This window comes from Mobula birostris, chromosome 12 (genome assembly GCF_030028105.1).
Source record: "Mobula birostris isolate sMobBir1 chromosome 12, sMobBir1.hap1, whole genome shotgun sequence".
Taxonomy (NCBI): Eukaryota; Metazoa; Chordata; class Chondrichthyes; order Myliobatiformes; family Myliobatidae; genus Mobula; species Mobula birostris.
Window position 1 is genome coordinate 51,314,326 of NC_092381.1, and position 18,591 is coordinate 51,332,916.

General features: G+C 42.4%; 1 protein-coding gene across 5 annotated transcripts in view; it reads right to left on the minus strand.

The window, feature by feature from the left end:
• Nucleotides 1–18,591, minus strand: part of patj (PATJ crumbs cell polarity complex component) — a 317,427-nt gene that overhangs the window by 235,907 nt on the left and 62,929 nt on the right. For all 5 annotated transcript variants that reach the window (XM_072273781.1, XM_072273782.1, XM_072273784.1 and 2 more), the window contains exons 16-18: nt 16,138–16,299; nt 10,767–10,832; nt 9,877–10,008 (exon numbers count right to left, since the gene is read on the minus strand). In XM_072273781.1, coding sequence (XP_072129882.1) covers nt 9,877–10,008; nt 10,767–10,832; nt 16,138–16,299 — 360 coding nt within the window. The remainder of the gene's footprint in view (nt 1–9,876; nt 10,009–10,766; nt 10,833–16,137; nt 16,300–18,591) is intronic.

Genomic DNA, 18,591 nt, shown 5'->3' on the forward strand with positions numbered 1-18,591 from the left:
AGACAGGATTCCCCTAACAAACGCGTTAACCTTTCTCATGTTGGCACATCAGTGGCATGAATGAAATTTAGCACTAGTCAATTCATGTCAAAATACCACCAGGAACTGACTTGTGCACATGGCCACACATTTTGTGAAAAGCTGTGAGCATGAACAGATCATGTGAAAGGTAGGTAAGCCATTGACAAACCACAGAGATGGCTGAGTCAAAGAAGTTGCCCTGAGGAACTCTTGCAGGAATGAGGGTGAGCTGGATAATCCTTCTGAATGTGTGGTATAATTTCAGTCAGTGCAGTTTTCCTTCAATTTCCTTTGGTACCACACTTGGTCAAATGTTGCATGGGCAATCATACTCAACTTCCCCCCGAATTCAGTTCATTTTTTGCCATGCTTGAACCGAGACTGCAACAAATTCTGAAATTAAACCTATACAAAAAACTGGTGAGCAGAAACAAAATCAGAAAATACTAAAACACACACAAGGCAGTCAGCATCTGTGTAAGGAAAAACAGTCAGGTCCAAGACCTTTGTCACATTTCTGACAGAGTTATATATCTGAAAAATTGATTGCTTCTCTTTCCTGAAATGTGGAGCAGCCTTCTGAGTGCTTATAACATTTCCTGTTTCTGTTTCACATTTCCAGCATCTACAGTGTTTTTATTTTCATTTAGCAGTAAGTACTGTTCAGTGATAGAGTTGACAAGATCATCCAACACTTTGCTAATGACCAAGAACACTAATAACCAGCAAATCATCTATCAGATTGTGTTTGCTATTTGTGCACATCGACATAGGCAGGAAATGCATTACATTAAATTGCCCATGCTAAAACTGTTGTGGAACACTTTCTACAAGGACAGCAGAACATAACAAATTCAAGCAGGTATGCAGGACCCTTGGGCCACGCCTGCCATTTAAGAACATGGCAAGCTTCGCTAGTAAGCAAGGCTAGTTAGACCATAAAGCCATAAGACTCAGGAGCAGAATTAGGCCACTCAGCCCATCAATTCTGCTCTACCATTCCATCATGGCTGATTTATTATCCCTCTCAATCCTATTTCCCTGCCTTCTCACTGTGACCCTTGAAGCCCTGACTAACCAAGAACCTATCAACCTCTCCCATACATACATTTAATGACTTGGCCTCCAGTCACTTGTGGCAATGAATTCCACAGATTCACCACCCTCTGGTGTCACGTGGGAGGTTAGTTTACTTGTTGTTCAAAAGCTGCTTCTACTGTGCTGGTTATCAACTGGCATGTTTGAACAAGCAGCTCTTTCCCATCGGCTATCTTGTGTGCCATGGCACCAATGTCCAGTTTCAGGCACATCAGGAGTATAAAGATAGCACATGCGAGAGGCCTGGTCTCTTTTCTTTCATCCCCAAGTGCCCACACAATTTTAATTTTGTAGTTGTGTAACTTGAAGGAATTTAGATGTTTGGTTAAATATTTTACTCTTTGTAAATAAATAATTTAAGTGCTTATTTGCAATCAATGTCTTCTGTCTCACTTACCAAACCAATGAACTGCTTCCTCATAACATCTGGCTAAAGAAATTCCCTTTCACCTCTGTTCTAAATAGAGGTCCCTCCATGCTGAAGATGTGCCCTCTGGTCCTAGAGACACCCATTACAGGAAACATCCTCTCCACATACACTCTATCAAAGACTGCAATATTCAACAGGTCACAATGAGATTTCCCCCCACCTCATTTTTCTATACTCCAGTGATTCCAGGCCCAAAGCCATCAAACGTTCCCCAAACATTAACTCTTTCATTCCCAGAATCATTCTTGTCAACCTGCTCTGCCAACGTATCTTTTCTTAGACAAGGGGCCCAAAACTCCTCACTATACTCCAAGAGTGGTCTGACTAATGCTTTATAAAGCCTCAACATCACATCCTTTTTTCTTATAGGCCAGTCCTGCCAAAATGAATGCTAACATTACATTTGAATTTCTTACCACTGACTCAACCTGCAGTTAACCTTTAGGGAATCTTGCAGAAGCACTCCCAAGTCCCTTTACACCTCTGATTTTTCAATTTCTTCCCATCTGGAAAATAGTCTACACCTTTATTCATTCTACCAATGTCCATGACCATCCACTTCCCTACACTATATTCCATCTGCCACTTCTCTGCCCATTTATCCAATCTATTCCAAGTCCTTCTGCAGTCCTCCTGCTTTCTCAGCACTACCTGCCCGTCCACCTATCTTTGTACCATCTGCAAACCTGGCCACAAAGCCATGAATTCCATCATCTACATTGTTGACATATAACATGAAAAGGCACAGTCCCAATGCCGACCCTGGCGGAACACCACTAGTCACCAGCAGCCAAACAGAGGAGGCCCCCTTTATTCCAAACTCTTTGCCTCCTGCCAGACAGCCAATGCTCTCCCCATCCTAGTATTTTTCCTGTAATACCCACTCCTGTTAACAGCCCCATGTGCGGCACCTTGTCAATGGACCGGAAAATCCAAGTTAACAACATCCACTAATTCTCCATTGTCTATACTGCCTGTTGTTTCCTCAAAGAATCCCAACAGATTTGTCAGGCAAGATTTCCCCTAAAGGAAACCATGATGACTTTGGCCTACTTTGTCATGCACCTCCAACCACCCCAAAACCTTATCCTTAATAATGGACTCCATCTTCCCAACCATTGAATTCTCCCTCACTTCTTAAAGCATGGAGTGACATCCTGCAATTTTCCAGGAGTGACATCCTGCAATTTTCCAGTCCTTCAGAACTATTCCAGAATCTAGTGATTCTGGAAAGATCATTACTGCTGCCTTCACAATCTTTTCAGCTACCTCTTTCAGAACATTATGGTGTAGTCTATCTGTTCTATTGATTTGTCTACCTTCAGACCTTTCAGTTTCCCAAACATCTTCTTGTAAAAGCAACCACACTCACTTTTCTCCTCTGACCTCTTGAATTTCTGGTATACTGATAATGTCTTTCACAGTGAAGATTGATGCAAAATACTTCTCCAGTTCACTTGCTATTTCTTTGTTCGCCATTACTACCTCTCCAGAGTAATTTTCCACTCTCACCTTTCATTTGCCAGGGTCCGGGATGTCTCTGACCGGGTGCACGACATCCTGGTACGAGGGGGAAAGCAACCAGAAGTAGTGATACATGTTGGGACCAACGACATAAGCAGGAAGAGGGATGAGGTCCTGAAGTGAGAGTTTCGGGAATTAGGCAGAAGGCTGAAAAACAGGACCTCAAGGGTGACGTTCTCAGGATTGCTGCCAGTGCTACGTGACAGAGATGGAAAGAATTGGAGGAGATGGCAGTTGAATGCGTGGCTGAGGAGTTGGTGCAGGGAGCAGGGTTTTAGATTTTTAGATCATTGGGATCTCTTCTGGGGAAGGTGGGACCTGTACGGATTGGATGGGTTGCACCTGAACTCAATGGGGAGCAATATCCTTGCAGGTAAGTTTGCTAGCATGGTTCAGGAGGGTTTAAACTAATTTGCGAGGCGGGTGGGACCCAGAGCGATAGAGCAGTGAAAGAAGTGCATGGAGTAAAGCCAGATCTAACATACAGAGAGGCTTTGAGACAGAAGCAGAATAAATGGTGTAAAGACAGTAAGGTAGAAGGGCTGAAATGTGTGTACCTCAATGCAAGAAGCATCAGGAACAAAGGTGATGAACTGAGAGCTTGGATACATACATGGAATTATGATGTAGTGGCCATTACAGAGACTTGGCTGGCACCAGGGCAGGAATGGATTCTCAATATTCCTGGATTTCAGTGCTTTAAAAGGGATAGAGAGGGTGGAAAAAGGGGAGGAGGGGTGGCATTACTGGTCAGGGATACTATTACAGCTACAGAAAGGGTGGGTAATGTAGCAGGATCCTCTTTTGAGTCAATATGGGTGGAAGTCAGGAACAGGAAGGGAGCAGTTACTCTACTGGGGGTATTCTATAGGCCCCCTGGTAGCAGCAGAGATACAGAGGAGCAGATTGGGAGGCAGATTTTGGAAAGGTGCAAAAATAACAGGGTTGTTATCATGGGTGACTTTAATTTCCCTAATATTGATTGGCACCTGATTAGTTCCAAGGGTTTAGATGGGGCAGAATTTGTTAAGTGTGTCCAGGATGGATTCCTGTCACAGTATGTGGACAGGCCGACCAGGGGGAATGCCATACTAGATCTAGTACTAGGTAATGAACCAGGTCAGGTCACAGATCTCTCAGTGGGTGCGCATCTGGGGGACAGTGACCACCGCTCCCTGGCCTTTATAATTATCATGGAAAAGGATAGAATCAAAGAGGACAGGAAAATTTTTAATTGGGGAAAGGCAAATTATGAGGCTATAAGGCTAGAACTTGCGGGTGTGAATTGGGATGATGTTTTTGCAGGGAAATGTACTATGGACATGTGGTCGATGTTTAGAGATCTCTTGTAGGATGTAAGGGATAAATTTGTCCCGGTGAGGAAGATAAAGAATGGTAGGGTGAAGGAACCATGGGTGACAAGTGAGGTGGAAAATCTAGTCAGGAGGAAGAAGGCAGCATACATGAGGTTTAGGAAGCAAGGATCAGCTGGGTCTATTGAGGAATATAGGGAAGCAAGAAAGGAGCTTAAGAAGGGGCTGAGAAGAGCAAGAAGGGGGCACGAGAAGGCCTTGGCAAGTAGGGTAAAGGAAAACCCTAAGGCATTCTTCAATTATGTGAAGAAAAAAAGGATGACAGGAGTGAAGGTAGGACCGATTAGAGATAAAGGTGGGAAGATGTGCCTGGAGGCTGTGGAAGTGAGCGAGGTCCTCAATGAATACTTCTCTTCGGTATTCACCAATGAGAGGGAACTTGATGATGGTGAGGACAATATGAGTGAGGTTGATGTTCTGGAGCATGCTGATATTAAGGGAGAGGAGGTGTTGGAGTTGTTAAAATACATTAGGACAGATAGGTCCCTGGGGCCTGACGGAATATTCCCCAGGCTGCTCCATGAGGTGAGAGAAGAGATTGCTGAGCCTCTGGCTAGGATCTTTATGTCCTCGTTGTCCATGGGAATGGTACCAGAGGATTGCAGGGAGGCGAATGTTGTTCCCTTGTTCAAAAAAGGTAGTAGGGATAGTCCGGGTAATTATAGACCAGTGAGCCTTACGTCTGTGGTGGGAAAGTTGTTGGAAAAGATTCTTAGAGATAGGATCTATAGGCATTTAGAGAATCATGGTCTGATCAGGGACAGTCAGCATGACTTTGTGAAGGGCAGATCGTGTCTAACAAGCCTGATAGAGTTCTTTGAGGAGGTGACCAGGCATATAGATGAGGGTAGTGCAGTGGATGTGATCTATATGGATTTTAGTACGGCATTTGACAAGGTTCCACATGGTAGGCTTATTCAGAAAGTTAGAAGACATGGGATCCAGGGAAGTTTGGACAAGTGGATTCAGAATTGGCTTGCCTGCAGACAGCAGAGGGTGGTGGTGGAGGGAGTACATTCAGATTGGAGGATTGTGACTAGTGGTGTTCCACAAGGATCTGTTCTGGGACCTCTACTTTTCGTGATTTTTATTAACGACCTGGATGTGGGGGTAGAAGGGTGGGTTGGCAAGTTTGCAGACGACACAAAGGTTGGTGGTGTTGTAGATACTGTAGAGGATTGTCAAAGATTGCAGAGAGACATTGATAGGATACAGAAGTGGGCTGAGAAGTGGCAGATGGAGTTCAACCCGGAGAAGTGTGAGGTGGTACACTTTGGAAGGACAAACTCCAAGGCAGAGTACAAAGTAAATGGCAGGATATTTGGTAGTGTGGAGGAGCAGAGGGATCTCAGGGTACATGTCCACAGATCCCTGAAGGTTGCCTCACAGGTGGATAGGGTAGTTAAGAAAGCTTATGGGGTGTTAGCTTTCATAAGTCGAGGGATAGAGTTTAAGAGTCACGATGTAATGATGCAGCTCTATAAAACTCTGGTTAGGCCACACTTCGAGTATTGTGTCCAGTTCTGGTCACCTCACTATAGGAAGGATGTGGAAGCACTGGAAAGGGTACAGAGGAGATTTACCAGGATGCTGCCTGGTTTAGAAAGTATGCATTATGATCAGAGATTAAGGGAGCAAGGGCTTTACTCTTTGGAGAGAAGGAGGATGAGAGGAAACATGATAGAGGTGTACAAGATAATAAGAGGAATAGATAGAGTGGATAGCCAGCGCCTCTTCCCCAGGGCACCACTGCTCAATACAAGAGGACATGGCTTTAAGGTAAGGGGTGGGAAGTTCAAGGGGGATATTAGAGGAAGGTATTTTACTCAGAGAGTGGTTGGTGCGTGGAATGCACTGCCTGAGTCAGTGGTGGAGGCAGCTACACTAATGAAGTTTAAGAAACTACTAGACAGGTATATGGAGGAATCTAAGGTGGGGGCTTATATGGGAGGCAGAGTTTGAGGGTCGGCACAACATTGTGGGCCAAAGGGCCTGTACTGTGCAGTACTATTCTATGTTTACTCGTTATATATCTGAAAAAAAAAACTTCTGGTATTATTGTCTACCTTATCTTCATATTTCATCTTTTTTCTCTTTATGTGTTTTTTTTGTTGTCATCTGTTGGTTTTTAAAGCTTTAAAAATCTTTGAGATGTACGTATCCTGTACTTTCCGAATTGGTCCCAGAAACTCTAGCCATTGCTGTTCCTCATTCATCCCTGCTAGTGTCCCCTTCCAATCAACTTTAGCTAGCTTCTCTCTCACTCCCCTGTAATTCCCTTCACTCCACTGTAACACTGATACATCTGACAGTATATTCTCCCTCTCAACCTGCAAGGTAAATTCTATCACTGTCTCCTAAGGGTTCCTTTATCTTAAGCTCCCAAATCAAATATGGTTCATTACACAACACCCAATTCAGAATTGCCTTTCCCTATTGGGTTCAACCACAAGCTGCTCTAAAAATCCATCTTGATGGATTTCAGATATATAAGGAGTAAAGGAAAGGTGAGAGTGGATAATGGATGGCCTGATTTTCACAATCTACCTGTGTTTTGAAATCCCCCATGGCTATCATAACATTGCCCTTATTACATGCCTTTTCCATATCCTGTTGAAATTTGTATCACACATTCTGGCTACTGTTCGAGGACCTGTATATAACTCCCATTAGTGTCTTTTTATCCTTCCATATACTTAACTGTACCCACAAGGATTCCACATCTTCTGATCCTATATCACCTCTTTCTAAGGATTTGCTTTCATTTTTTAACAACAGTGCCACCCCACCCCCTCTGCCTACTCGCCTGACCCTTAGATACAAGGCATTTCCTTGGGTGTTAAGCTCCTAACTATGATCTTCTTCCAGCCACAACTCAGTAATGCCCACAGCATCATACCTGCCAATCTCTAATTGCACCACCTTATCCCCTATACTGTGTGCCTTAAGTATAACACCTTAAGTCCTGTATTTGTCACCTTTTTTGATTCTGCCCACGTGCTACTGACTGCAATTTTGCCCTATCATCTGCCTGTCCTTCCTCACAGTCTCACTACACAATACATCAACTTATGTGCCAACTGTCCCATCCTCAGACCTATCACTCCAATTCCCACCTCCCCTGTCAACTTAGTTTAAATCCTCCCCAACAGCTCTAGCAAACCTGCCCACAAGGATATTAGTTGCTTTCAGGTTCAGGTGTAACCTGTGCTTTATGTACAGGTCATACCTTCCCCAGGATAGATCCCAGTGATCCAGTTGTCTGAAATCCTCCCTCCTGCACCACTTCCTCAGCCATTCATACATTTGCACCATCATACAACACCTGCCCTGACTTGTGCATGGTACTGGCGGTAATCCAAAGATTACTACGTTGGAGATCCTGCTCTTCAGCCTCTTCCGACTCCCTATACTCACTGCGCAGAACCTCTTCCCCCTTTCCACAGGTCATTGGTGCCAATGTACACCACTGCCTCTGGCTGCTCACCTTCCCTATTGAGAACCTTGTGCAGCGGCTCTGAGACATCTGGACCATAGCCCCGGAGAGACAATACACCATCCTGGTTTCCCTTTCGCAGCCACAGAATCTGCTGTCCATCCGCCTAACTATCAAGTCTCCTGTCACTAATGATCCGCTTGACTTTACCCTTCCATGCTGAGCCTCAGAGCCAACTGCAGTCTCAATGGCCTGGCTGCTGCTGCTGAGGTCTGATAGGCAACCCCCTCCCCCCGCCACCCCCAGCAGTATTCAAGGGAGTATACTTGTTGCCGAGAGTAATAGCCACAGGGGAAACCAGTAGTGAGGGCTTACTCCCTTTACTTCTCCTGGTGGTCACCAATCTACTATCTGAAGCATCCACTCTGGATGTGACTACCTCAATAAAAGTTTCATCTATGAAACTTTCAGCTTCCAAGATCATCCTGAGTGTATCCAGCTCCAGTCCTTTGACCTTGTTAGTCATGCTGAAGTTGGGTGCACTTCCTACAGATGTAGTCATCAGGGAAACCATAGCTACCCTGAAATCCTGCACCTCATAGGAGGAGCATTCTACTGCTTGACCTACCATCCTACCATCACATTATACTTTCTAACTTCTCAAACTTAAACTCCAGCCTGCGCCTGTTCTCACACACACTCACACACTCATTGAGCCAAAGCATGACCACTCTAATGCTATTCATGACCACTCTAACACTATCCTCTCCAACAATCACTGCTCCCACAATGGTCACTCTGCCTAAACCTCACTTCTTTTTAATTGACCCTTTACTATTAAACCAAGCAACGTTCAGCTCTGCCAACAAGTCCTGACAGGCCCGAGTCGCTTTTTAAAATTGGTGTGTAAAGCCCACAAGGAACTGTCTCCATCTCACTCCACAATCTCCTGCTCCACAGACATGTCCTGACAGCCCTGCTCGCTTTTTTAAAACTGGCGCATAAAGTCCAACTCACTCCGCAATCTCCCACTCCATTTCTATGGTAAAGGTCTTCAATGCTACAGTCAGAATGTTGTCAGATCCCAAAGCACTTTCTAAATCTAGTTCTCTCAGCCACTTCTAGAAATCATGTGAAGTGAATTGAAATGGCTTAAAAATAAAATCCATGATAGCAAGAACTTCAGAAACCTTGCTATTTTTACTGAAGTTGGTTGTAGATACTTGCCTTGGTGCCCAGTCATCAGCTGCTGGACTACTACCACACAGGCTTGATGGTCTTAACATCATCTCCTCCTGTGAGTTTATTAATTGATGTGACTATATATGATAGATTGTTGGTATGTGGCCAAGTGGTTAAGGCATCAGTCTAGTGATCTGAAGGTCGCTAGTTCGAGCCTCAGCTGAGGCAGCGTGTTGTGTCCTTGAGCAAGGCACTTAACCACACATTGCTCTGCGACAACACCGGTGCCAAGCTGTATCGGCCCTGGTGTCCTTCCCTTGGACAACATCGGTGGCGTGGAGAGGGGAGACTTGCAGCATGGGCAACTGCCAGTCTTCCATACAACCTTGCCCAGGCCTGCGCCCTGGAAACCTTCCTAGGCGCAAATCCATGGTCTCACGAGACTAACAGATGCCTAGATATGATAGATTGTGTTTTGGACTGTTACTGATCAAACAAATGAAAATGATCCAAAATAACTTTTAGAGAAAGGGAAAGCTAAAAGTTGTACAACCAAAATTTACAAAACAATCACAAAATAAATAAATGCCACTGCTAAATTGTTATTAGTACTTATGGAGATATAACCATTGTTGTACTAAAATTATTCCATTATCACAATTTTCTCATCTTACAGTCACCACTTGGAAAAACATTTTTAGTCTATCAAATATATATGAAAACTTGTGTTAAAAACAAAAATCTGTTGCAATCTGCAAGGAATGGTGTTTAGTCAATTGTTAAAGGAGTACATTATACAAATTGAAAAATACCTGATAGTCCAGGATGCTGAAACCTAAACCTTTTGAACCTTTGTGCAGCTCAATTACTTTCACATCTGATGTCCAGAATGCCAGCTCCCCAATTTCATCTTGTTCTGAATTTATCTCAGTATCCATGTCCACCTTTAAAAATATATTAACTTATGACTTTGATATTAATTTCTCTTAAATCATAATAGCAAATTTATCAGTAAAATATTTTAGAGGATTTCTGTTCTGTATTTCAGACATTCTAATAACTGAATTCTGTCCACCAAGACTGCAATTGTACTACACCTGTTATTTTTATGCAAATCTGCATAATTCTGCCAACATTGCATCAATCTGTGTCAAAGATGGTGAACATATTTGTATGAAGGCCAATTCTCTGAATTTTAATTGCCAAAACTATTCATTTGGGATTGCTACAGTGACATTAAAATCATGTGCACATCTGTGTAAATTACCACAGTGTAATTGGTATAGATTCAATACAGTGCAAAACCAATACTCTGTAAAGCTAAGTTCAGAACAGATGTTCCTTTGGCTGCAATAATTCTGCATGCTCTGCATATCATTCAACAGTCAAACACAATTTGCGAGATGCCAAAATGTAAAGTACAATTTGTCCTCAACATTATTTTTGTTGGCTGAATGATGTAGCCCACTGGTGAGACCCAAAGCCACTGGTCCCCATACAATAGTTTCAAGATCATCATTAAAAAAAGGCAGAGACCAAGCTCTGCTCTTGTATGCTTACAGATTTTATAATTAAGGATGACATGAAAATCATGGGGACAACAGCAAAATATTTTTTATAATTTGGAGTAAAGAAAAACAATGTGTTATGTCCACAACACATGGACATCCCATTTGCTTCTCATTTCAATAGCTACATTTACCTGGTGACTAAAATTTTCAGTATTCCACGGAGATGGTGGCCTTATCAATTCATACTTCTCTGAAACCTAAAAATAGACCGTACAAATATTCAATGAGACTGGAGCAGATTCCTATAGGGCCGACAATGATTTTAGAAAAGAACAGATGGTTGAATATACATAGAACGTTAGTTACAAATCTAACATAAACTGCATTACAAAAACTTAAACTTTTCTCAAATATCTACTGTATCTCACAGAGAAAATATACATTGGAAAAAAGAATGAAATTCAGCTTGTGAAAGCATTACCTCTATGGATAAATTTCAAAACAGAACAGAAATTGAGATCATTTTAAAATATAAAGTACCTAAAAATCACGTCTGATTATAAAAGTGTAGGTTTTTTCTAGTAAGGGCTAAAGGTGTCAGCAAGTCATTTTGTTTCCTCAAGCCCTAACAGAAACATTTATCATGCAGCTCTACACTAAGTGGTTTGGGCATAAGTTTTGGTAGTCCTTTATGTTGGATTCATAGTAATGCTGGTGAAATTGATTCCTTTGTTTCAAGGAAGTCATAACAAGTCAATGGCTCAATAAATAAGCCAAAAAGCAAATTCTGTTCCAGAATCAGACAGCTCCAGCATAAATCATGAAATTTTATGTAATAATAATTCAGTAGAATTTAATAAGAACCAGTAGTTGTAAAGCTAAATACATGGTATCACAGAGGTGCAATTCTCAAAATTTTCTGGAATATTAAATGGCAAAGATAGAACTTTGCAGGGATCACTTTTTACGTTTCTATGCTCTAAATATCAGAAGCCTAACATATTCACTTTACTGCATGCTCTACACCAAGAATATCTGCTTTAGTTAGGGAGACCAAAATTCTACGCAATACTCAGGCATGGTATTTCTGGGTTCTCAGTTATACCGTCATCCATGTTTCCAAGGCAAATGTCAGATGTATAATATGATACACTCAGTTTATCCAGAGGAGTGTATCACCAATAACCTCCAAGAACTTTCATGCCATCCATTACAAAGCAGTCAGCTTGACTTATATTTCATCTGCTGCCCTCAGCATTTATTCACTTAATCACCAATACAAAATGCTGCAGTTACATAACACACAACCACAACAGCATCAAGGAATCAAGGATATGGGAATACCATCACCTGCAAGTAATGAATTTAGACCAAAAGAACATAAGATATCAGAGGAGACTTGGGCCATTTGGCTCATCAAGTCTGTTCCACCATTTCATCATGGCTGATCCATTTTTCCTCTCAGCTCTATTTTAGATTATGAAGACACGCAGTCCTCTTTTATTGTCATTTAGTAATGCATGCATTAAGAAATGATACAATATTTCCTCCGGTGTGATATCACAAAACACAGGACAGACCAAGACTGAAAAAACTAACAAAACCACATAACTATAACAGATAGTTACAACAGTGCAACAATACTATAACTTGATGAAGAAGTCCATGAGCACAGTAAAAGTTCAAAGTCTCTTAAATGTCCCACACCTCACGCAGACGGGAGAAGGAAGAAAACGCTCCCTGCCATACCCGACCACAGTCCAACTCTGAGTCATCCGAAAACTTTGAGCTCTGATCAGCAATCCGACACCGAGTACTGAGCGCCATCTCTATCCGAACGATTCGACCTCCATCTCAGTCGCCAACAGCAGGCAAAGCCTGGGATCTTGAGGCCTACTCTCCGAAAGATTCCCGACCGTGCAGTAACAACAGCAGCGAACGAGCGTTTCAGAAATTTTTCCAGATGTTCCTCTGTGCTTTCACCTCCATCTCCATCAAATCAGAATTGTCCACGGCCCCTATTTAACGGATACGATATCAATTTTCACCAGGGGGCTGCGCTCGCACGGCACGCTGCCTCTCTCTCCTCCCGCCGACTTTTTTCCTGCCTTCTCCGCGTGTCCTTTCATGCCCTGACCAATCAAGAATCTATCAACCTCTGCCGTAAATATACTGAGCACAAAGACTTGGCCTCCATAGCTGCCCATGGCAACAAATTCCACAGATTCCCCATTCCTCCTCATATCTGTTCTAGAAGGACGCCCCTCTACTCTGAGGCTGTGTCCTCTGGTGTGAGACTCTCCCACCATAGGAAATGTCCTCTCCACATCCACTCTATCAAGGCCTTTCACCATTCAATAGTTTTCTATGAGGTCACCCCTCATTCTTCTGAATTCTAGTGAATACAGGCCCAGATCCATCAAACACACTTCATATGACAAGCTGTTCAATCCTGGATAGGGATGAGGAGGAATTTCGTGAACCAGCTTTGAAATCTCTCCAGTTTCAGCAAGGGGCCCAAAACTGCTCACAATATTCCAATTAAGGCCTCACCAGTCTCAACATTACATCCTTGCTTTTATATTCTAGTCCCCTTCAAATGAATGCTAAAATCGCAATTGCCTTCCTCACCACAAACTCAATCTGCAATATAACCTTTAGGGAATCCTGCATAAGGACTCCCAAGTCTCTTTGCGACTCAGATTTTTGCATTTTCTTTCCACTTAGAAAATAGAAAACCCTTTCATTTCTCCTCCCAAAATGCATGACAATACATTTCCCAACACTGCATTCCATCTGCCACTTTTTTGTCTATTCTCCTAATCTGTCTGAGTCCTGTAGCCCCTTTACTTCCTAAAAACTACCGGCCCCACCACCTATCTTCGTATTGTCTACAAACTTTACAACAACGCCATCAATTCCATCACCTAAATCATTGATACAACATGTAAAAAGAGTCAGTTCCAACACAGACCCCTGTGGAACACCACTAGTCACTGGCAGCCAACCAGAAAAGGCTCCCTTTATTCCCACTCTTTGCCTCCTGCCAATCAGCCACTGCTTTATCCATGCCAGATCTTCCTTGTAATATTATGGGCTCATAGCTTGTTAAGCAGCCTCATGTGTGGCACCTTGTCAAAGGCCTTCTGAAAATCCAAGTTTACAAAAGAGAATCAGTTGATGTTGTCTATCCTGCTTGTTATTTCTTCAAAGAATTCCAAGAGATTTGTCAGCAAGATTTTCCCTTCAGGAAACCATGCTGGCTATAGCCTATTGTATCATGTGTCTCCAAGTACCCTAAGCCTCATCCTTAATAATTGACTCTAACAACTTCCCAACCACTGAGGTCAGACTAACTGGCCTATAATTTCCTTTCTTCTGTCCCTCTCCCTTCTTGCAGAGAAGAGTGATATTTGCAATTTTCCAGTCTTCTGGAACTATTCCAGAGTCTAGTGATCCTTGTAAGATTATTACTAATGCCTTCACAACGTATTCAGCCACCTCCTTCTGTACTCTGGGGTGTACACCATCTGGTCCATGTGACTTATCTACCTTCAGACCTTTCAGTTTTCTAAGAACCTTACTCTCGTTATGGTAACTTCACACACTTCTTGACCACTGACGCCTGGAACTTCCCACATCCTGCTAGTGTCTTCCACAGTGAAGACTAATGCAAAGTACTTATTCAGTTCATCCACTATTTCCTTGTTCCCCATTACTACCTCTCCAGCATAGTTTTCCAGTGGTCCGATATCCCCCAATATTGCCTCTCTTTTACACTTTATGTATCTGAAGAAACTTTCCGTATCCTCTTTAATATTATTGGTTAGCTAGGGGTGTATGGGGTGTATGGGGTGTCAGGGAGGGTCAGCACCTCTGGTGGGAGAACATGTCGCGTCCTTTTCAAGGCGGTCAGTCCACCTTTGGTTCCCACCTGACACTCAGCTCTCACCTGCGGCTCCTCATAGCTGTTTGCATACAACAGCAGCCACACCCCGGGCAACAGCTTCGACAAGCCAGCTTAACCAGGTGAGGGTAGTTGACGGGTCTCAAACCCTTGGTGAGATAGGGAGATGTCCATCCCAGCATGTGAAGACAGACTCCAGTGGATTGAGCGGACAAGACCAATGGAAGGTCCAACAGTCAAGAAGGCGGTCTCAGCAAGCATCATGGAACATGTAAAGCATGACAAGACACAGAAGTCATCCTGCTCATCCACTGAGCCTAGTCCCATCTCCAGCCGTATCAACTCTTGCTTTGCCACTGGATCCAGATGGGAATTGGGAAGAAAGGGTGAGGCTAACGCTGCGCAACTCTCCCTCACTTAAATCCAAATCAAGTGCTAGTCTTGACATCATCACCCAGCCGGCTGGTGGCGTAGTGGCATCAGTACTGGACTTCAGGGCGAGAGGTCCCAAGTTCGAATCCGGCTGGCTCCCTTGCACGCTTTCCATCCATGCTGGGTTGAGCATCGAGCTAGCAACTCAACCTTGTAAAAAAGTACTAATGGTGTCGAGGTCTTCATCGATGACAATGGACGAACCTTATTGGTTAGCTTACTTCAGTATTCCATCTTTTCCCTCTTTATGACATTTTTAGTTGCCTTCTGTTGGCTTTTAAGCAGCTTCCCAATCCTCAAACTTCCCACTAATGTTTGCTCTATTATATGCACTCTCTTTGGATTTTATGCTGGCTTTGTCTTCTCTTGTTAGCCACAGTTGTGTTATCTTGACTTAGAATACTTCTTCCTCCTTGTGATGTATATATCATCTGCCTTCCGAAATTCCAGGCATTGCTGCTCTGTTGTCATCCCTGCCAGTGTTCTTTTGTAATCAATCCTGGCCAAGTCCTCTCTCATGCCTTTGTAATTCCCTTTACTCCACTGTAATACTGATAGATCTGACTTTAGCTTCTCCTTCTCAAATTTCAGTGCGAATTCAATCATTTCCCCTAAGGTTTCTTTCACCTTACGCTCTCCAATCAATTCTGGTTGATTGCACAACACCCAATCCAGAATAGCTGATCCCCTAGAATTTAGATGTGGCAGGGTCTAAAGGGGTTTATGGGGTATATAACAAAGCAGAGAAGGCACCAATTGCATTTTAAAAAAGAAAGTGAAGTTGGATTATTCATTTAAGACATCATAACTACTCTCAAATATTTTTAACATAAATATTTACTCCTTATGTTGTTGTGATAGATATATCCTTCCATACATTCATAACATAAATAATACAGCAACACACAATGATAGCTAAAGAGTTAGTGCAGCTCTCAATTATTTTACAATAGAAAATAAACTTTCATCGCTATGGAGTACTCTATTTTCATGCAGCAAATATATTGGCTCTGTCTTCAAGAATAACTGCATGAAGAAAAAGTATTTATCAGTTGAGATGACCATTTGAGTACATATGAATGAATGGGCTCGATGGATACCATGACCAGGGAAAATTTTGACTCAGCTCCCAAATATCTCAACCAATTGCTAAGAATTAGTATAGAGTAATTCCACAGATCAAAACATATAGTATATTTCCCTTTTAACTCCCCAAACTCTACCTGAGAAGCTTCATTTTCCATGGCAATGAATTCATCTACAGGCATTTCATTTCCCTCTTCAAACAGTCGCCGACAGCAGACCACAGTAAATGGAGGTGACATGTCTTTCAGAAATAAAACTACATCCCGGCATGAATTTCCATACAACTCCTTTCCATTCACCTGAAAAAGAATGTGAATATTAGGGTTACTCCAAGGTGTTTTAAACAATTATTATCTAGAATTTAAAAAAGTTAATTTGAATGTTCTACTTGCATAAATTCCTATACCATAATGCATTTTCTATTTTTGAGTGCCTTGTGTGGAGGTGTAGCTCACTAAACCCTTTAGGAGGCTGAATGTATTACCTGAAATTTTTATTTAGGTACCTGGTCCAGAACTTTTGTTTTAAACCCACTTACAGGACACGGTCATTGAAATTAATTGAATTGAATTGAACTGAATTGACTTTATTTCTTACATCCTTCACATACATGAGGAGTAAAAATCTTTATGTTACGTCTCCATCTAAATGTGCAATGTGCAATCATAGTGATTTATAATAATATATAGTAAATAGGACAGTCAATGTAATATAAGGTACTCTCAAATCAGCGTGAGTTCATCAGTCTGACGGCCTGGTGGAAGAAGCTATTCCGGAGCCTGTTAGTCCTGGCTTTTATGTTGCAGTACCACTTCCCGGATGGTAGCAGCTGGAATAGATTGTGGTTGAGATGGCTTGGGTCCCCAATGATCCTACGGGCCCTTTTTACACACCTGTCCTTGTAAATGTCCTGAATCATGGGAAGCTCACAAGTACAGATGCGCTGGGTTGTCCGCACCACTCTCTGCAGAGTCCTGCGATTAAGTGAGGTACAGTTCCCACATCAAGCAGTGATACTGCCAGTCAGGATGCTCTCCATTGTGCCCCTGTAGAAAGTTCTTAGGATTTGGGGGCCCATACCAAACCTCCTCAACCATCTGAGGTGAAAGTGGCGCTGTTGTGCTGTTTTCACCACACAGCTGCTGTGTACAGACCACATGAGGTCCTCGGTGATGTGGATGCCGAGGATCTTGAAGCTGTTAACCCTCTCAACCCCAGATCCATTGATGTCAATAGGGGTTAGCTCATCTCCATTCCTCCTGTAATCCACAACCAGCTCCTTTGTTTTTGCGACATGAGGGAGAAGTTGTTTTCTTGACACCACTGTGTCAGAGAGATGACTTCTTCCCTGTAGGCCACCTCGTTATTGTTTGAGATAAGGCCAATCAATGTAGGCATGACCAGTATTTCTTGTACATCCTTATTTGTATAAAACTACTTTCCTACTGCAGCAGTGTTTCACTTAATACTCCTCAATTACCTACATAATTTGCTTACTGTATGTTCTTTAAATTTTTCTCTCCATAACTCATTAATAATATAAAATGGTAACTGGCCAAAATTCACCTTTACATCAGTTAATACTTAGAGCAGAATTTAAGTTGTTTTTAATAATCAACCTCAAGGTCCTCATCACTATCAGTCACACAACAGTTCTCTATGTACATATATTCTGTCAAGTGAATTGCATACATACAAGTAAAGTTAACTACACACCATAAACTTTACCAAAAATAAAAGGCAAACATGAGAAAAAGTCAAAATAATACCTTAAACAGGTGTCAAACTGCATCATAATGAGTAGAGCACAAAAATCTGAAATCAGTTCTACTTATTATTGTAAGACCCTCTGATTTAAGAATGTGAACATGAAGTATGCCAAATGGCAAGATAAGGGATCCTTGGAGAAGGGGGAAGGAAGAGGGAAGGGAGTGGAAAGCACCAGAAAGACATTCTACAATGATCAATAAACCAATTGTTTGGAATCAAATTACCTTGCCTGGTTACACCCCCACCCCCCTCCATTCGCAGTGCCTCACCCTCACCATTCCCAAAATCATTTGCTCCCAGCAGATTTACAAACTCATTCTCTGCTTCACGTTGACAAATACAGTACTGTGCAAATGTCTTAGGCAACTTGGCTACATATATGTACCTAAGACTTTTTCACAGTACTGTATATGCATATACATACACACACATACACACACACACACTCACTCAGTGGCCACTTTATTAGGTACTCCTGTACACTTGTTAATAAAAATAGCTAATTAGGCAATCATGTGGCAACAGCTCAATGCATAAATGTATGCATACATGGTCAAGAGGTTCTGTTGCTGTTCAGACCAAGCATGAGAATGGGGAAGAAATGTGATCCAAATATCTATGACTGTGGCAAATTGTTGGTGCCAGGCAGGGTGGTTTGAGTATCTCAGAAACTGGATTTTCATGCACAATATCTATAGAGTTTACAGAGAACGGTATGAAAAACAGAAGTCATCCAGTGAGCAGTAATTCCGTGGGCAAAAATGCCTCGTTAAGGAGAATGTCGAGACTGGTTCAAGCTGACAAGAAGGTGACAATAACTC